The 13418-nt window shown below is 44.4% G+C and overlaps 1 protein-coding gene across 4 annotated transcripts in view; it reads right to left on the minus strand.

Annotated features, from left to right (window-relative positions):
* LOC146197934 (uncharacterized) overlaps nt 1-13418 on the minus strand; it is a 115553-nt gene that overhangs the window by 72756 nt on the left and 29379 nt on the right. For all 4 annotated transcript variants that reach the window (XM_084593210.1, XM_084593211.1, XM_084593208.1 and 1 more), the window contains exons 3-6: nt 10470-10514; nt 8289-8489; nt 4045-4197; nt 1173-1376 (exon numbers count right to left, since the gene is read on the minus strand). In XM_084593210.1, coding sequence (XP_084449336.1) covers nt 1173-1376; nt 4045-4197; nt 8289-8489; nt 10470-10514 — 603 coding nt within the window. The remainder of the gene's footprint in view (nt 1-1172; nt 1377-4044; nt 4198-8288; nt 8490-10469; nt 10515-13418) is intronic.

Raw genomic sequence — 13418 nt, forward strand, 5'->3', positions numbered from 1 at the left:
GAATCCCAGTTTTGAAGACTGGCCTCCCTATTTTCATACCACGTTTTAGCACAGTCTTCAAGCGCGAAATATACATTGCGCAGCTTCTGAGCCGGGTTCCACTGATTAAATTGCGCCACTCGCTCGAACTGGTCGATCCAGTCGTCGACATCTTCCCCAGTACCACCATGGAAACTGGGGGGCGTACGAGGCTGCTGAAGCAGCAACTGATGCTGACTTGCCTGGTCCATTGCAGAAGTCTCTAACTGCTGGTCAGCTGACGTCGGTTCAGGTAGAGGAGCGAATTCCGGCGCCAGACCCCGGAGGCGACGGCTGCAGCGATGAACGGGTGTAGATACAAGCGGAAGCCGGTTGGGACTCGATGAGCGGCTGCGAGAGGCCCGAGACATGTAGTTCAAGGCCTCACCTCCACCAGTGTCACGTAGCCGTTTAGGCCCGTAACCAGAAGGTTGGGTTTTAATGGGGGGTTGAGGTAGCAGGCGCAGAAGAACAGGGTCGGAGCACCGAGAGACGGCAGCTAGCTTCAGCTTCTTCTCGAACGCTACGGGGCACTTCTTCGAGTCCGCGCACGAGACTCTCGATGAGCAGCCGCCTAGCGGCTGCTGTTGCACACGCTACAATATTATACCCACTTTCTAGTTCTTTGGAGTAATCTTATTTTTTGTGCTTTAATATTTTACCACACAGTTCGCAAGGGCCCTTTGCATCGTTACATTGACCTTGGCATGGCCGGGAAAGCCCATGGGAGACCCATGCAACTTGCCGAGTGATCCTTTCACCATAACTACATCGTGTGAGGTGCGATCGACCTCCTTCCGGTCGCAAGGACCGTGAGGTTAGCGCGGCAAAGCTGAAACGACCGATACAGCCGATGCCATCACTAGACAGCACTTCCTCTCACCTGATGCTAACGAGGCCGGAACTGCAGATATTTGTTCGGATCTGCATATAATACGAGACGGAAATCCGACATGATAAAATCAGAAAAAAAAAAGCCTCATACTATACGCTGTTTTTACGGTAAGTGTTTTTTTTTTTTTTTGCAGAACAGTACGGTGCTGAAGCTCACTACATTAGTCCGATACTGATGATACCTCACAGTGGCAAGCAATGCAAATCCCTAAATCCATCCATTTAGGAAATAAGATATGAACGTGAAGCAATGGGCTCACCTGACCCCGGCAGTTGACTGCAGAGATGTGGGCACCAGCAGCAAGCAGTTCGTCAGCAATGTCCTCCTTGCCATTGAGGCAGGCCACATGCAAAGGACTGTTGCCACAGGCATTTGGTGCATCCACATCAGCCCCAAGGCTCAGCAGCTGACGCAGTGCACTCAGGCGTCCATTGGCTGCTGCACAATGCAATGGAGTGTAGTACTGCAACAGAGGGAGGAAAAAGGGATAAGGGTTCAAGAGTCTAGATTGGTGCCATGTAACTTCTAATAACTCTGCAAGGTTCAGTGCTCCACACTGCCAAAACAAATATACAGTTGAGCCTTGTAAAGAGGAGAACTAGAAGTAAAGATCTCTCAATCAAATAAGAAATTTCAGAGGCCATGGCAGGTCTGCAACTTGCATCAGTATGCTGGTGGGCAGCATGCCGCAGCAGAAAGTGTGCCATTAACGTGGTGGGTGATCACACTTCTCAGTTGCAGAGAAACATATAATATCGAATTATCAACACATTAAACTATTTTGAGATTCCCTTTGAATTTCATATATCCCAGTTAGATTGTATTAGCAGAATTGTTTGCAGTAATTTGTGTGCACATTTCTAAGACAAATGTTGGTTACAATGAACAAATTTTCACTCGAAATATGACTTTATTATAACGAGGTTCAATTGTACTGATTTCAGCAGTCTTAAGTATCATGACTACCCCGTAAGAGCGTGTGAGCATACTGCCAGGATAGATGCAGCCCTTCACGCGACAGCTTCATTCAGTGAATGGAGGAATGAAATCACTGGCAGAACATTGCTCATTATGAGGTTGCACCTTTCAGGGTAATCTACACAAAAAAAAAAAATAAATAAATAAAATTTCCATAATTTGATTCTTCTTACTGTTCTCCACAAGCTACAGTCGAACCAGGATATACTGAACCCGGATAATTCGAATTTTGGTTATATCAAACTCACGAAATATGCCCTTGAAAATTCAATATCAAAGTATAGGAAAGCTGCGTCGTATATCGAACTCCAATTTTACTGGTCGTCGAACTACGCATCACGCACTGGAAGGTGCACCTTCCCCAAAGACGATCGCATCATCCTCAGCTGTTTGCTGCGCAGCGTTTTCTAGCCACACGTGGAAGGAATGAGAGAAAACAGTACAGCGACAGTTAGTGTAGAGTAGCGCCGCGCCCTTTACCCAAAGGCGAGCATCTGAGGTGATTGTCTGCCGCGCGCCAGCACGTGACGCTTGCAAGCCATGTGCATGAAGGAACGAAAAGGAACCAATTTGGCAATGGCCATGGAGTTCGTGAGAGGGTAAACAACCCGATAGAGCGAAGCGCAAGGGTGTGCCCATTATTCTGCCGAGCTTTCTCTCTCCCCTTCCTCTCTCTTTCCCGGCCTTGGCAGCAGCATGCACTATGCATGCGCCGACAAGCCAGCTCAGTCCGTGGCAGACAGAACGTCAGATGCTTGTGTTGTGAACCCTCTATGCGATGCGCGTCTTGTGTCGACGTGCTGAATACTGAATATGCAGCGCAGTGCAAGCTATCGGGGCAGCGGACATTGAGAAGTGGCAATTTTTTATTTTTTCTTGCGAGAGGCGTCCATCCCTGTCGTTGTGCTGAACAAGCGGCACAGCATAAGCTACGATGGCTGCGGACATTAAGAAGCGGCAGATTTTTTTTTTTTTTATGAGTCATTTATTTTTGCATCTAGGAATCAATGAAAGCACACTGTCAGCTGCTATCATGACACCAGCTTTTAGCACTGTTAGCTTCAAACAAAATTTGTAGCTGTCACACTTTCTAATGATTTTGTGGCGGTGGAATCCACACACTCCAAGAGCGGCGTGATAAATCAAACCAGGCTTGTGCGATCAAGCCATCAAGGGCACTCTGCCAAGTTCACTCCTCGCCACCGCAAGAACATCAAAGGTATAGTCAAAAGATAAACATGTTGCGACGTTATCGCTGCGCAACATCCTGGTGCGCCGCCAATAAATGGCTGTGAATTCGACGGCTGAAACGAAGTGACTAACACTTTTAAATTCTCGGCGGCAAAAGTGGAGGGTGGGTTCACTATGCGAGTGAGTTGATTACGCGCAAATATGGTATCATTTTTCACGATCGCAAGCGGTGTCTCAGGCCGATATTTGTACATTGAATCAAAATACCTAACTATTTCGCGATTCCCTTTGAGTTCGATATATCTGGATCCGACCGTAGCATCAAAAAAGTGGATGCAGCTGCTGAAGTTCAATTCCACGAAAAATGCAAAAACTCAGGAATTTCTGCAGAATCTCCAAAGGCAAGAAGACTTGCTACTTGCACAGGTTCAAATGAGGACAAAACTGAAACACACTTCTGTACATAATATAGTAAAGGTGATTCATAAATAAACTCTTCCCCATGAATATGACAAGGTCAGACTATGACGCTGTAAGAGAATGAAAACAATATTTTCCTTCTGAATGAAGGCAAGAACTAGCATTCCTGCTGTCTTCAAACTAAGCAAGATGGAGCAGAACTAGTCTCTTGATGCACAAATGGCTGAGAAATCACAAAAATGCATTTAGCCTCTAAAAGCCCAGATAAACAAAGTTTTTCTCAGTAGCATTACTTTTCTTGAAGATGTTACTGGTATGTACAATATGCAACATAAGAAGCCTTCAATAAGAAAAGCCCACAGTATTCAATACCAAAGCAAAAAATACTAATCACTTTGAAGCTGTTTCATAACTAGTTGAATTGTGTGTGATTAAGTATGCTACACAGGGTTAAACTGAAATCTATGACACTTCGGTCACAGCCCGCGCCGATTCGAGACGCTAAATTTCAAAACCAAACCAAAATCCATGAAGATGCTTACGTCTTTGTCCCGCACATTGACATCAGCTCCATGACTGACCAGAAGAGCAATGACTTCAGTGTGGCCCATGTAGGCAGCCCAGTGGATAGCTCGACGATCACGCTTGTCAAAGAAATTGCATGTTGCCTTGTTCTGCAGCAATAGCTCCACCATCTGGACAAAACAACCACAACATATCTAACTGCAGCTGCCTGAATGAAGTAAAAGGCCAAGCTGGTACAGATGAGCCCCAGTGTGATACAGTGTAGTCCATTATACCGATACCACACATAACTATCAAATTCTTGATTTATCAGCTTTCCCATTGCCCCTATGTAAAAATAAACCAGATATAATGATCGATTATTGGCGGTATATTGGATACAATGATAGCTTTATCGCCACTCAGTAGATGTTTACTACAAAAATTTTTCGGAATGTTTGACACAAAAATAAAAATAAATACTAAGAAGAGAAATGTGGAAACATGACATATGTGGCAAGAATGGACCGGCGTGGACAAATCCGCAAGGGGTTTTGAGTTAGGTGAAGTGAGCACTCATCACAATCGCTGCCTGTCGCCGTGCAAAGGGTGCAGCCATCGCCGATTGTGCGTCCATGGAAGATGGTGCCGACCGCAACGACGGCGCAACAGCTCTTAAGATGAAACATCAAGGTTCAAAGTTGGAAGCCTCGAGAAAAAATATGGGCATCCAGTTGCTAATTAATTTCGTGCACACAAAAAAGTACTGCCACCACTGTATGCACTACTCAAGCAATGTTCACAGAGATTGTCAAGCGAGCGCAAATTTCAGACTTCTTTTAAGTACGCTTCAGTTGTTTTTATGGCTATAAGTGTACCCTGTAATAAATTGTTTAGTGCTCTTTACTATGATTAGCTTTGTTCGACCCCATTTACTCATCGCTGGTAAGTAGGAAAGCCTACATGCATGGGAAAATAAGTGGGTGTGTGCTCTTTGCTTGTTTTATTGCGATAGCAATACTGCGCCAGGCTTCGAACCGTCGCATAGTCCCGGCGGAGGCCACGCTTGACCTTGAACAGCCAGGGAGGAGGAGGAGGAGAAGAAGAAGACTGTTAACTTACAATCTCGCATCATACTCTTAAAGGCCCACTGTCCAACCTCCGGTCGAAAATATTTTCTTCCCGGTGACTGTGAGACTTCGCCCCCAGAACGCAAGGCTGCAAAATGTTTTTGAAAAGGGTAGCTAATAACGCAGTTACAGCCACCCCAATCACCCGATTCTGTCGTGTTTCTCTCCTTCCATTCCATCGCAAATGTTTTTTCTCTCCCCTACCTGATCGTCTAGCCTCTGCAAGACAAGTTCCCCTTCCTCCTTCGCGCTTGGCGGGAGGTGGGGCGTGGCACTTCGTTTACGCGAAAAAAAAAAAAAGAAAAAAAGAAAACGGGCGAGGAAGCGCGCGCCTCTGGATTCGGTCGGGCCGTGGCGAGGAAAAAGCGCGCAGCGAGCGGTAGACACCCATCCTTCACCCTCAGACAGCGAGACGGACCAATGGACGTCGTTCAAGGGAACTACGTCATTACTGTGGCTCGACGGGCCAGCGGGGAAGCTGGCTTCCCGAAGGAGAGCATGAGAGAGCTTTGATTTGTATTTTCGTTGCTTTGCGGCGCGCGTGTTACTGTAGCATTTTGCACAGACTATCTCCGGTGCCTGATCGAAACACTGGGCTCCTTCGCCTAAAAGATCCTTCCCTGGACAGTGGCCCTTTAAAGGATGACCTTAAGTGTCCCCAATAATGTAGCACCTTACACTAATAGGGCGTGACAGAGGAATAATGTAGCAGGCAAAAAAAAGAAGCTTCCACTGTTGCTATTGAAATTCAACTAGGATTAACCAGAGTAGAACCACAACAAATTTTTTCCTAGTTTTTTTTTTTTTTCTGACGGTCCAGATATAATCTGAATGATAGAAAAAAATCCTGTTTTCTCAATATTGTTATACCGTATTTGCACGATTGTAACGCACAGTAATATTTAACACCTGGAGACCACTAAAATAACTTGACGCCAATTCTACCTCGCACAAGAAATAATGCAGTGAACAAGCGTCTGAAAATTGCTTAAAACAGTTAATAGAACAAAATCAGCACGCACAAACACAACCACGAGAGGTGGACGACATAGGCTACTCGCCGTCGAAAGCTCTTGCTCGCTGCTTACAAAAAGGTCACAAAAGGTCATCTTGTGCACGCATGACCATTGCTAGCGGGAGGATCTTCCACGTGCCGTGAATCCATCTCGCAATGTCCCCGAGCGTCCCTCTCGAGATCGCATGAGTGCTTGCTCGCAGAGCCAGTCGCTGTATGCTGCGATACGATGATTCAACTCTTTCCCTACCGCGCCCATTGAACATTGTTAAGTCGCTAACAATGACTTTGCGCATCGATTTTGAACCCTTCCGCGTCGCTCACGGACACGCTATAATATTTAGTGTGTAGCCGGATAACTGAAGTTTGACTTTGATGCTGTTTACATTTTTCCAGCGAAGTAGTTATTTTTGAGAGCGCTCCAAACACGCGGCAGCATCTCAGTCGCATGCAAGAATGGCGGCATCCGCGTCGTCGACGCGTGCTTCAAAACTTTGCAAATCTGACTACACACTATCTACGATCAATGACCTAAGCAGAAGCGACCCTGAAGATGCTGCCAATTATTGGCAGAATTCAGTTCCGACCCCGCTGACGACGGAAACCAGCCCAGAACAATGGCGGCCGCACCCCGGCCCGCTACAGACGACTTCGCGCGCAAATTTTGAACTTCCCCCGTCGCTCACGGACAGGCTATGACATCTAACACGTAGTTGGATAACTGAACCTTAGTTTTATTGCTGTTTACATTTTTTCCCGCGTGGTGGCGAGCACGCGGCAGCGTCGGAGTCGCATGCGAGAATGGCGGCATCCACATCGGCGATGCGGCATCCTTATCGACGACGCGCACTTCGATACGTCACAAATCTCACGATCCCGCACTGTGTACGACCGATTTTACCGATGACCCAAGCAGCAGTGACTCTGAAGAGGCTGCCTTATCGTCAGAATTCAATTCCGACCCCGATGACGATGGAAACCAGCCCGGAATATCGGCGGTCACACTTTGTTGGCCTGTTTTGTATGCGTCCGGGACCGCTCTGGATGTTTTGTTTGTGTTGTTGGTGTCATTTATCTCATTCCCAGGGTGTCAACATCTTTGGGCACCATATCTTGCCTCCCGCAAAACAGGGAGTGGAATTCTGACCAAGAAGGGAACCGGGCATCCGTTTCGGCATGGTGCTCTGCAGCGGCCCTCAATTGCTCATTATGCATCAAGAACACAATTCAATACTGCACTTTTAATTTCTCAGGAGGAGTGGCCGATATAATGCTCTGCAATTTGCACATCTCAAAAAAATTTCAAAATTTTTGTTTTCATTTAAAAGTGCATTTCGTCAAGTTCTGTTCAATTTTTTTTCTAACATCTGGTTTTTGGGAAATTATATTGTATATGTTACAATCCACAACTTCATACTCAAAGTTGTACACTTAAAAAGGCAATCTATTTAGCTTTCTTTTTGTGTATTGTATAAAATTTTAGAGATGACAGTTTTTACAGGAAAAAAATCTACCGAAACCTACAGAAAATGGCCATTTTGCCCACGGCAGGGAAAGAGTTAAGCACACATTGAGCGGTTGGACAAACACAACTCAACCAAAAGACAGAGGCGGCTTTACAGAAGCGTTCATGCGTTCATGGCAATGTGGCTGGCCATGGTTTATGGAGCTGATTTGTTTCGGGCTTTGAGATTTCGGTTTTGAAATTTTTCAGTTTTGAGTCCAATTGTAATGCACATGCATTTTCAAACGCTTCTCTTCGGCAAAAATGGAGTGTGTTAGAATCGTGCAAACATGGTAAATGCACTGCACTGTACTATTTTGTGTAATAAACACGAGTTTAATGGAGGAATTGGATTGGCAGGCTTGGCTCATTAAACATCCAGAAACAATGCTACCGTTTTTTGTTTTTGCATCAATGTGAATGGAATAAAACCAAGCCCTTAGTTAGTGCCTTTGTCAAAAGTTATAACAATAAAACATGTTGCAAGCCCCCCAGATATGGTGCGCACAAGCCAGCAGAATCCTAGCTTATGCTTGTTCTACAATGTGGCAAAAGCCATATCAAGCCCAAATTGTCTGCCTGTGGAAAGAAAAGGCTTAGGAAGGAGCATGCAGACCAAAACTGCGTACATACCGCTGTGTGCCCATTGTAGGCAGCATGGTGAAGGCTGGTGCGCCCAGCCCGGTCCGAGATGTTGATATTGTTCTGAAGTGGAATGATCAGCTCGGCACAAGAGAGCGCATTGTTAGCGGCTGCCACGTGTAATGGAGTCTGCCAAAATTTGTCACGTGCATTTACATCTGCCTGGTGTCGCAACAGCACTTCCACAGTTTTCTGGAGGGGAGGAGGAGAAAGAAGACAAAAACATTAGAAATGTACAAAGTGCAGGTTAGCCCCAAAAGACAATGTCAAAGCTCTTAATCTTTTCAAGTCTGGAACAAGCTAGAAACGAAGCTCAAGCGAGGCCAGGCCGCACGAACAGAGAAAAAAATTATCCCGGAACTTTGAGGAATCTACAGCGTAAGCCATGACAATCTAACAACCCTACCACTTCTCCCACTTTCTGAGACTAAGGAATGATTTATCGTACACTGGAGGTGTTCACAACCTCACCAATGCCTTGTTTGCCTGCCTTATTAAACACACGTGAGTACATAAAGGAAGGGCATAGTTCAGAGCCCCTTCCTAAAATCTGACAAAGGTATTTTCTGCACTATGTCCACATGACCAGCTGCAGCTTTGCAATATGGCAATTAGTTCTACCTAACTTAGAAGATTAAATGCACTTAAATATGCGATCCAAAGGGTCAATAAGTGCCTTTTGTGGTCAAAGTACAAAGGAACCCAAGTTGTGCAATGACAACACAGATGTCCATAAGCTGGCAACTGTCACACTTGTCAGTACCTAGGAATAAACAGCAGCTATGGCTGTGCAGCAATATAGGAATGGAATTAAACCATTTTATTTCTACGAAAAAAAAATTACTAGCAATTAAATGTGTGCTCAAGTGAATGATGTGCGCCAGCTGTGGAGACACATTCAGATTTTCAATCTCATTTATTCGTAATTTATACCATACACAGCAGCTGCCGCAGACTTACAACTACTGCAGTGCATCTGAATTCTGCAAAGAAGATAGCAGGTCAATAGCTACAGTTCTTGAGGTTTTAAGCATCTTATGAAGCAGCCTCCAATCCCCCTGACCCCTTTCCCTGCTCCCAAAATCTCCGCCTGGCCAAATGTACGGCAACACTTTTCGATTGTGCAACACAGATGACAGGGAGTTCCACTCACAATATCTCTATGATGAAGGCCACTTAGAAGAGCAAAATGCTTTCCCTGCTGAGCCGCTGGTCATTAAGAACGCTGTGGCTTTCATCGACACTTGTTTACCAAGAATGCTAAGCATTATTTATGATTTTGGCTCATGTTTACTTGCTTCATTTGGTTCGTGTTTATCCTTATTTCCCTCCCCAGTCTAGTGGTGGAGCTTGCGGGAGTTCCTTTACACCACTTTTCCTTCCAACGTGGACGTGGCAGTGGAGATAGCACGCAATGCCATCGGCTGTCATGGCTATTGACAACTATGAAGACTAACTTCGAATGGAAGGCTAGCACATTAGAGAAAACTGCCCCGATTGTTCATGCCATTTCCGCAAACTTTTACAAGTTGCAAGAGTCCATCTTTCCAGAAACTGAAATTCAAACAAGTTTCTTTTAGACGAACTCTAATGATCTTGAATACTCAAAGCCACGATGCGTAACATCACAAATGTCCAGGAGCCACTGCATTAATTCTGTCTCGATTGAATTACTTTCGGAGGTCATTGGTTTGTATCCCACCGGCAGCATGTGGCTGTTTTTTCTACTTTCTAGTAAATGACCTCCATGTCTGATTAATACTTCAAATTGAATAAAAAAGCATCCCTATGGTTTCCTTTGTGTCAGAGGCGGTTGGTCTCCCTTCTTATGTAGGGTTTATAGAGTTATTAGGTTCGAGAGCCAATATTAGCAAAATATTTAAAAACTGTTTCTTGTCACAAGTGTCCTTCCACCACTGCCAGCCTGAGCACCACGCGCAAGGCACTGCATCATCATGCCATGTGTTATATGAACCACGCTTCCTGGCACCAGCTTAAAATACCCATATCAAAAACTTGTGCTGGAAACATTACAGAACTAAATATTTTGTGTTACTTGGGAGAATGTAGGCAGATCATGCTGCTTTAAAAGCATAGCTAATCACTAAACACAACCATATGATCAAAGACTAATCCAGTGCCTTGGGCATTTCTCAGAGTCTATATCCTTACCTTTACATCTACAGGTCCCGGTTTCAGTTGGTGGATGTTATCATCCTGCGGAAAAAAAAAAGCTGAATGAATCGCACAAACAGCAAAAAGATAGCCTAAACAAGACAATAATAAGGAACCCCCCCACCCCCCACCCCGCTTTGCAAAACAAAGAAATAAAACAGCTGCAAAGAGTTCTAGTCTGTTTTTTCCTCAACCCTGAATTACCTGATATAATCAAGCCTTATTACTGACAAACTGGATTCCAAGGGAAGGAAAGCATAGCAGGGGGCGGCAGAAAGTTTGGTGGGCGGATGAGATTAAAAAGTTCGCAGGGGTCAAGTGGACGCAACTAGCACAGAGCCGGGTTAAGTGGAGAAATATGGGAGAGGACTTCGCCCTGCAGTGGGTATAATCAGGCTGCTGCTGCTGATGATGATTACTGACAATGCATCATTGTTTTTTCTTCTCAGGTGAGCAATAATCACGCTTGTGCGAACAAACTCTTGTAGTCGAATGACCTGGAATCAAAATAAATTGGGGATCTGCGAATACAGAAATTTTCGAATACCAATCCAATAGAGATAAGAAAAAAAAGTGCCTTCGAATATCTGATCAATGAAAACAAAACACTGGTCATCTTGGACACAACAGGTGGTGCACAAGGACAGCATGCTTACACTCACCCACAGTGCAGCCTGAGAATTATGCCATACCACACATTTCATTTTTCATTGCAGTCTCTGAGCATCTCCGAGCATGTTACTAACATTACTGACAAAAACCTACATTACTGCTCTCACTTTCTGTCTTTCTGTGCGGTCCAGTCATCAACTACAAATATATGCGAGATAAATGCTATCTCAACAGTGCCAAGAAAAGCGCAAGAGCGATGTCTGATGACCGCATAGACAAATAATTTCCATGACAGTGCATGTGCTCTTGTAACATCACACAAGGATTTAATACAACAACTGCTATCAATGCAGGGAGCTTCGCTGTCTCAATTTCAATCACATATTTTTTATATACGGAGTGGACACTTACAATTTCAAAATATAACAAGCATTTTATATTTTTTTACTACAATGCAAACTGCGTACAGGTCAATGACTGTATCATGACCCCTTGAACTAACCAATGCAAATGGAGCGTCCCTTTCATATTGCAACATATAAATCCTATTTTACAGATATGCTGTTGCATTATGGTATACACCTATAATATCAAAGTCTGGGTGTAAAAGCCCCACTCTGCTTGTTCTGGGCAAATTAAAATTATAAGTTCTCGATTCACTGATGTTAGCATGCTTAAGGCCCTTCATTTTCCCCAGTGGGAAATTTTAAATTCTGCATGTTCAGAACAAACAAATTATGGGAAACATTTAAGCTCCACCTTAAATAGGTTAGGCTATTAGGTTAGGCTCGGCTATTAGGATCAGATTGTCGAACCAGCCAGAATTTTTTCGGGTTCAGTTCGGGTTCATGCCTTTCGGGTTCGGATTCGGCTCCGGAGACGCATTCCGTTCCAGTCCGAACCAGTTCAACGGGTTCAGGAAAGAAAAAAAAAAAAAGGAACTTCGTGTGTGCTTTTTTACTCCACTTTTTTTTAATACTGAGTTTTCTTTCCTGTTCTAGTACATCATAAAAAGCTGGAAATTCACATAGTAGTCTGTCTATTGCTTTTGTCGTCAGATATGACTGGTTTCACTGGATGTACAGACCTCAGCAAAATGTTTATAATGAGTGACCGGATGGGAAAAAAAATAATGATTATTTTCATTGACATTTATCGAACTAAAGCGGTCACGCACCAAAAGAAAGTTAAAAGAAAATAATGCTTCCTGCCGAGCTTTCAGGCACATAAAATTTCACATGAATTTTATTTTAGAGTAAAACCTCTGCTACTGCATGCACAATGTTTTGTCCAGCTCCCACTAAATGACTTTGAAATCAGATCAAAGTCGAACCAAGTACGCCCACCAAGACTAAAGATGTATATATCACATGTGTGACTATATATCGCACAGCACGTGGGCCTTTGCATTTCGCATTTCCATGAAGGTGAAACGCAAAGCACTCATGTGTTGCGGCCCGAAAGCCGTTGACAGAAGTCCCCTCCACCATGTATTGGGATCGGAGTCATCGTATTTGCCTGTGGCCGCGACCCGATGCAACCTCAGTCTTGCTGCATGTCATGTTTGCTTGCATAGGCGCGCTATATGAATTCTCCTAGAACAACTCTGACGCTAGTCACGAATGTTTAGTCGCATAATTTACAACAAGCATGACACGATATCATGGCTGCTTGCATATACTTCATTATGGGCTCAGTACATACAGCCAAGTATTTTTATTTGTCAGCATAGAAAGACCGAAGAAAGAAGACATTGTCGAGGGTTGTTGACGTCACCCAGAAAATGCTGTCTTGATGCTGACTTGTGTAGATGTCACATCAAGAGGTATAGTAGCTAGTGAATACAGTTATGGACGCCGCAACTTCTCCCAAAATTTCAAAACATTCAAGTCTGCTTATACTAGGTACCTTTTCAAAAACGTACCTAGTATAAGCAATTTTGAGAAAGCTGCCATTGCCTCCGAGTTCTTGAAGGCAGTCTTCTCTTTCCATATGAAATGCTTCAAGCTCATCCTCAGCTTGTAAACTCTTGGGTGGAGAGTTCTGTTGCCGCCTGTAGCGATACTTGATTGCCGCCAGTGATTCTACTAAGCCCCTTCCTTGTGGTCACTAAATGCTGTTTTTCTGGGCACCTTTCCTGGCTGGTCACCGTATTGTTATATCAAGGGTCTCACGCTGCAGTTCTATCGCTCACTCCTCTGTGTTCTGTTTTCTTTTTCCTTATGGCCTAGTCGGATTTCCTTCATTTCGCTTGACCTCATCCCTCTCCCTGCTTTTAAAGGGTTTGTCCCAGCAGAGCGGTGACCTCAGTCATCACACCTCAACTCGTGGACC

Source organism: Amblyomma maculatum, chromosome 2 (genome assembly GCF_055883805.1).
Source record: "Amblyomma maculatum isolate TAMU_Amacu chromosome 2, ASM5588380v1, whole genome shotgun sequence".
Taxonomy (NCBI): Eukaryota; Metazoa; Arthropoda; class Arachnida; order Ixodida; family Ixodidae; genus Amblyomma; species Amblyomma maculatum.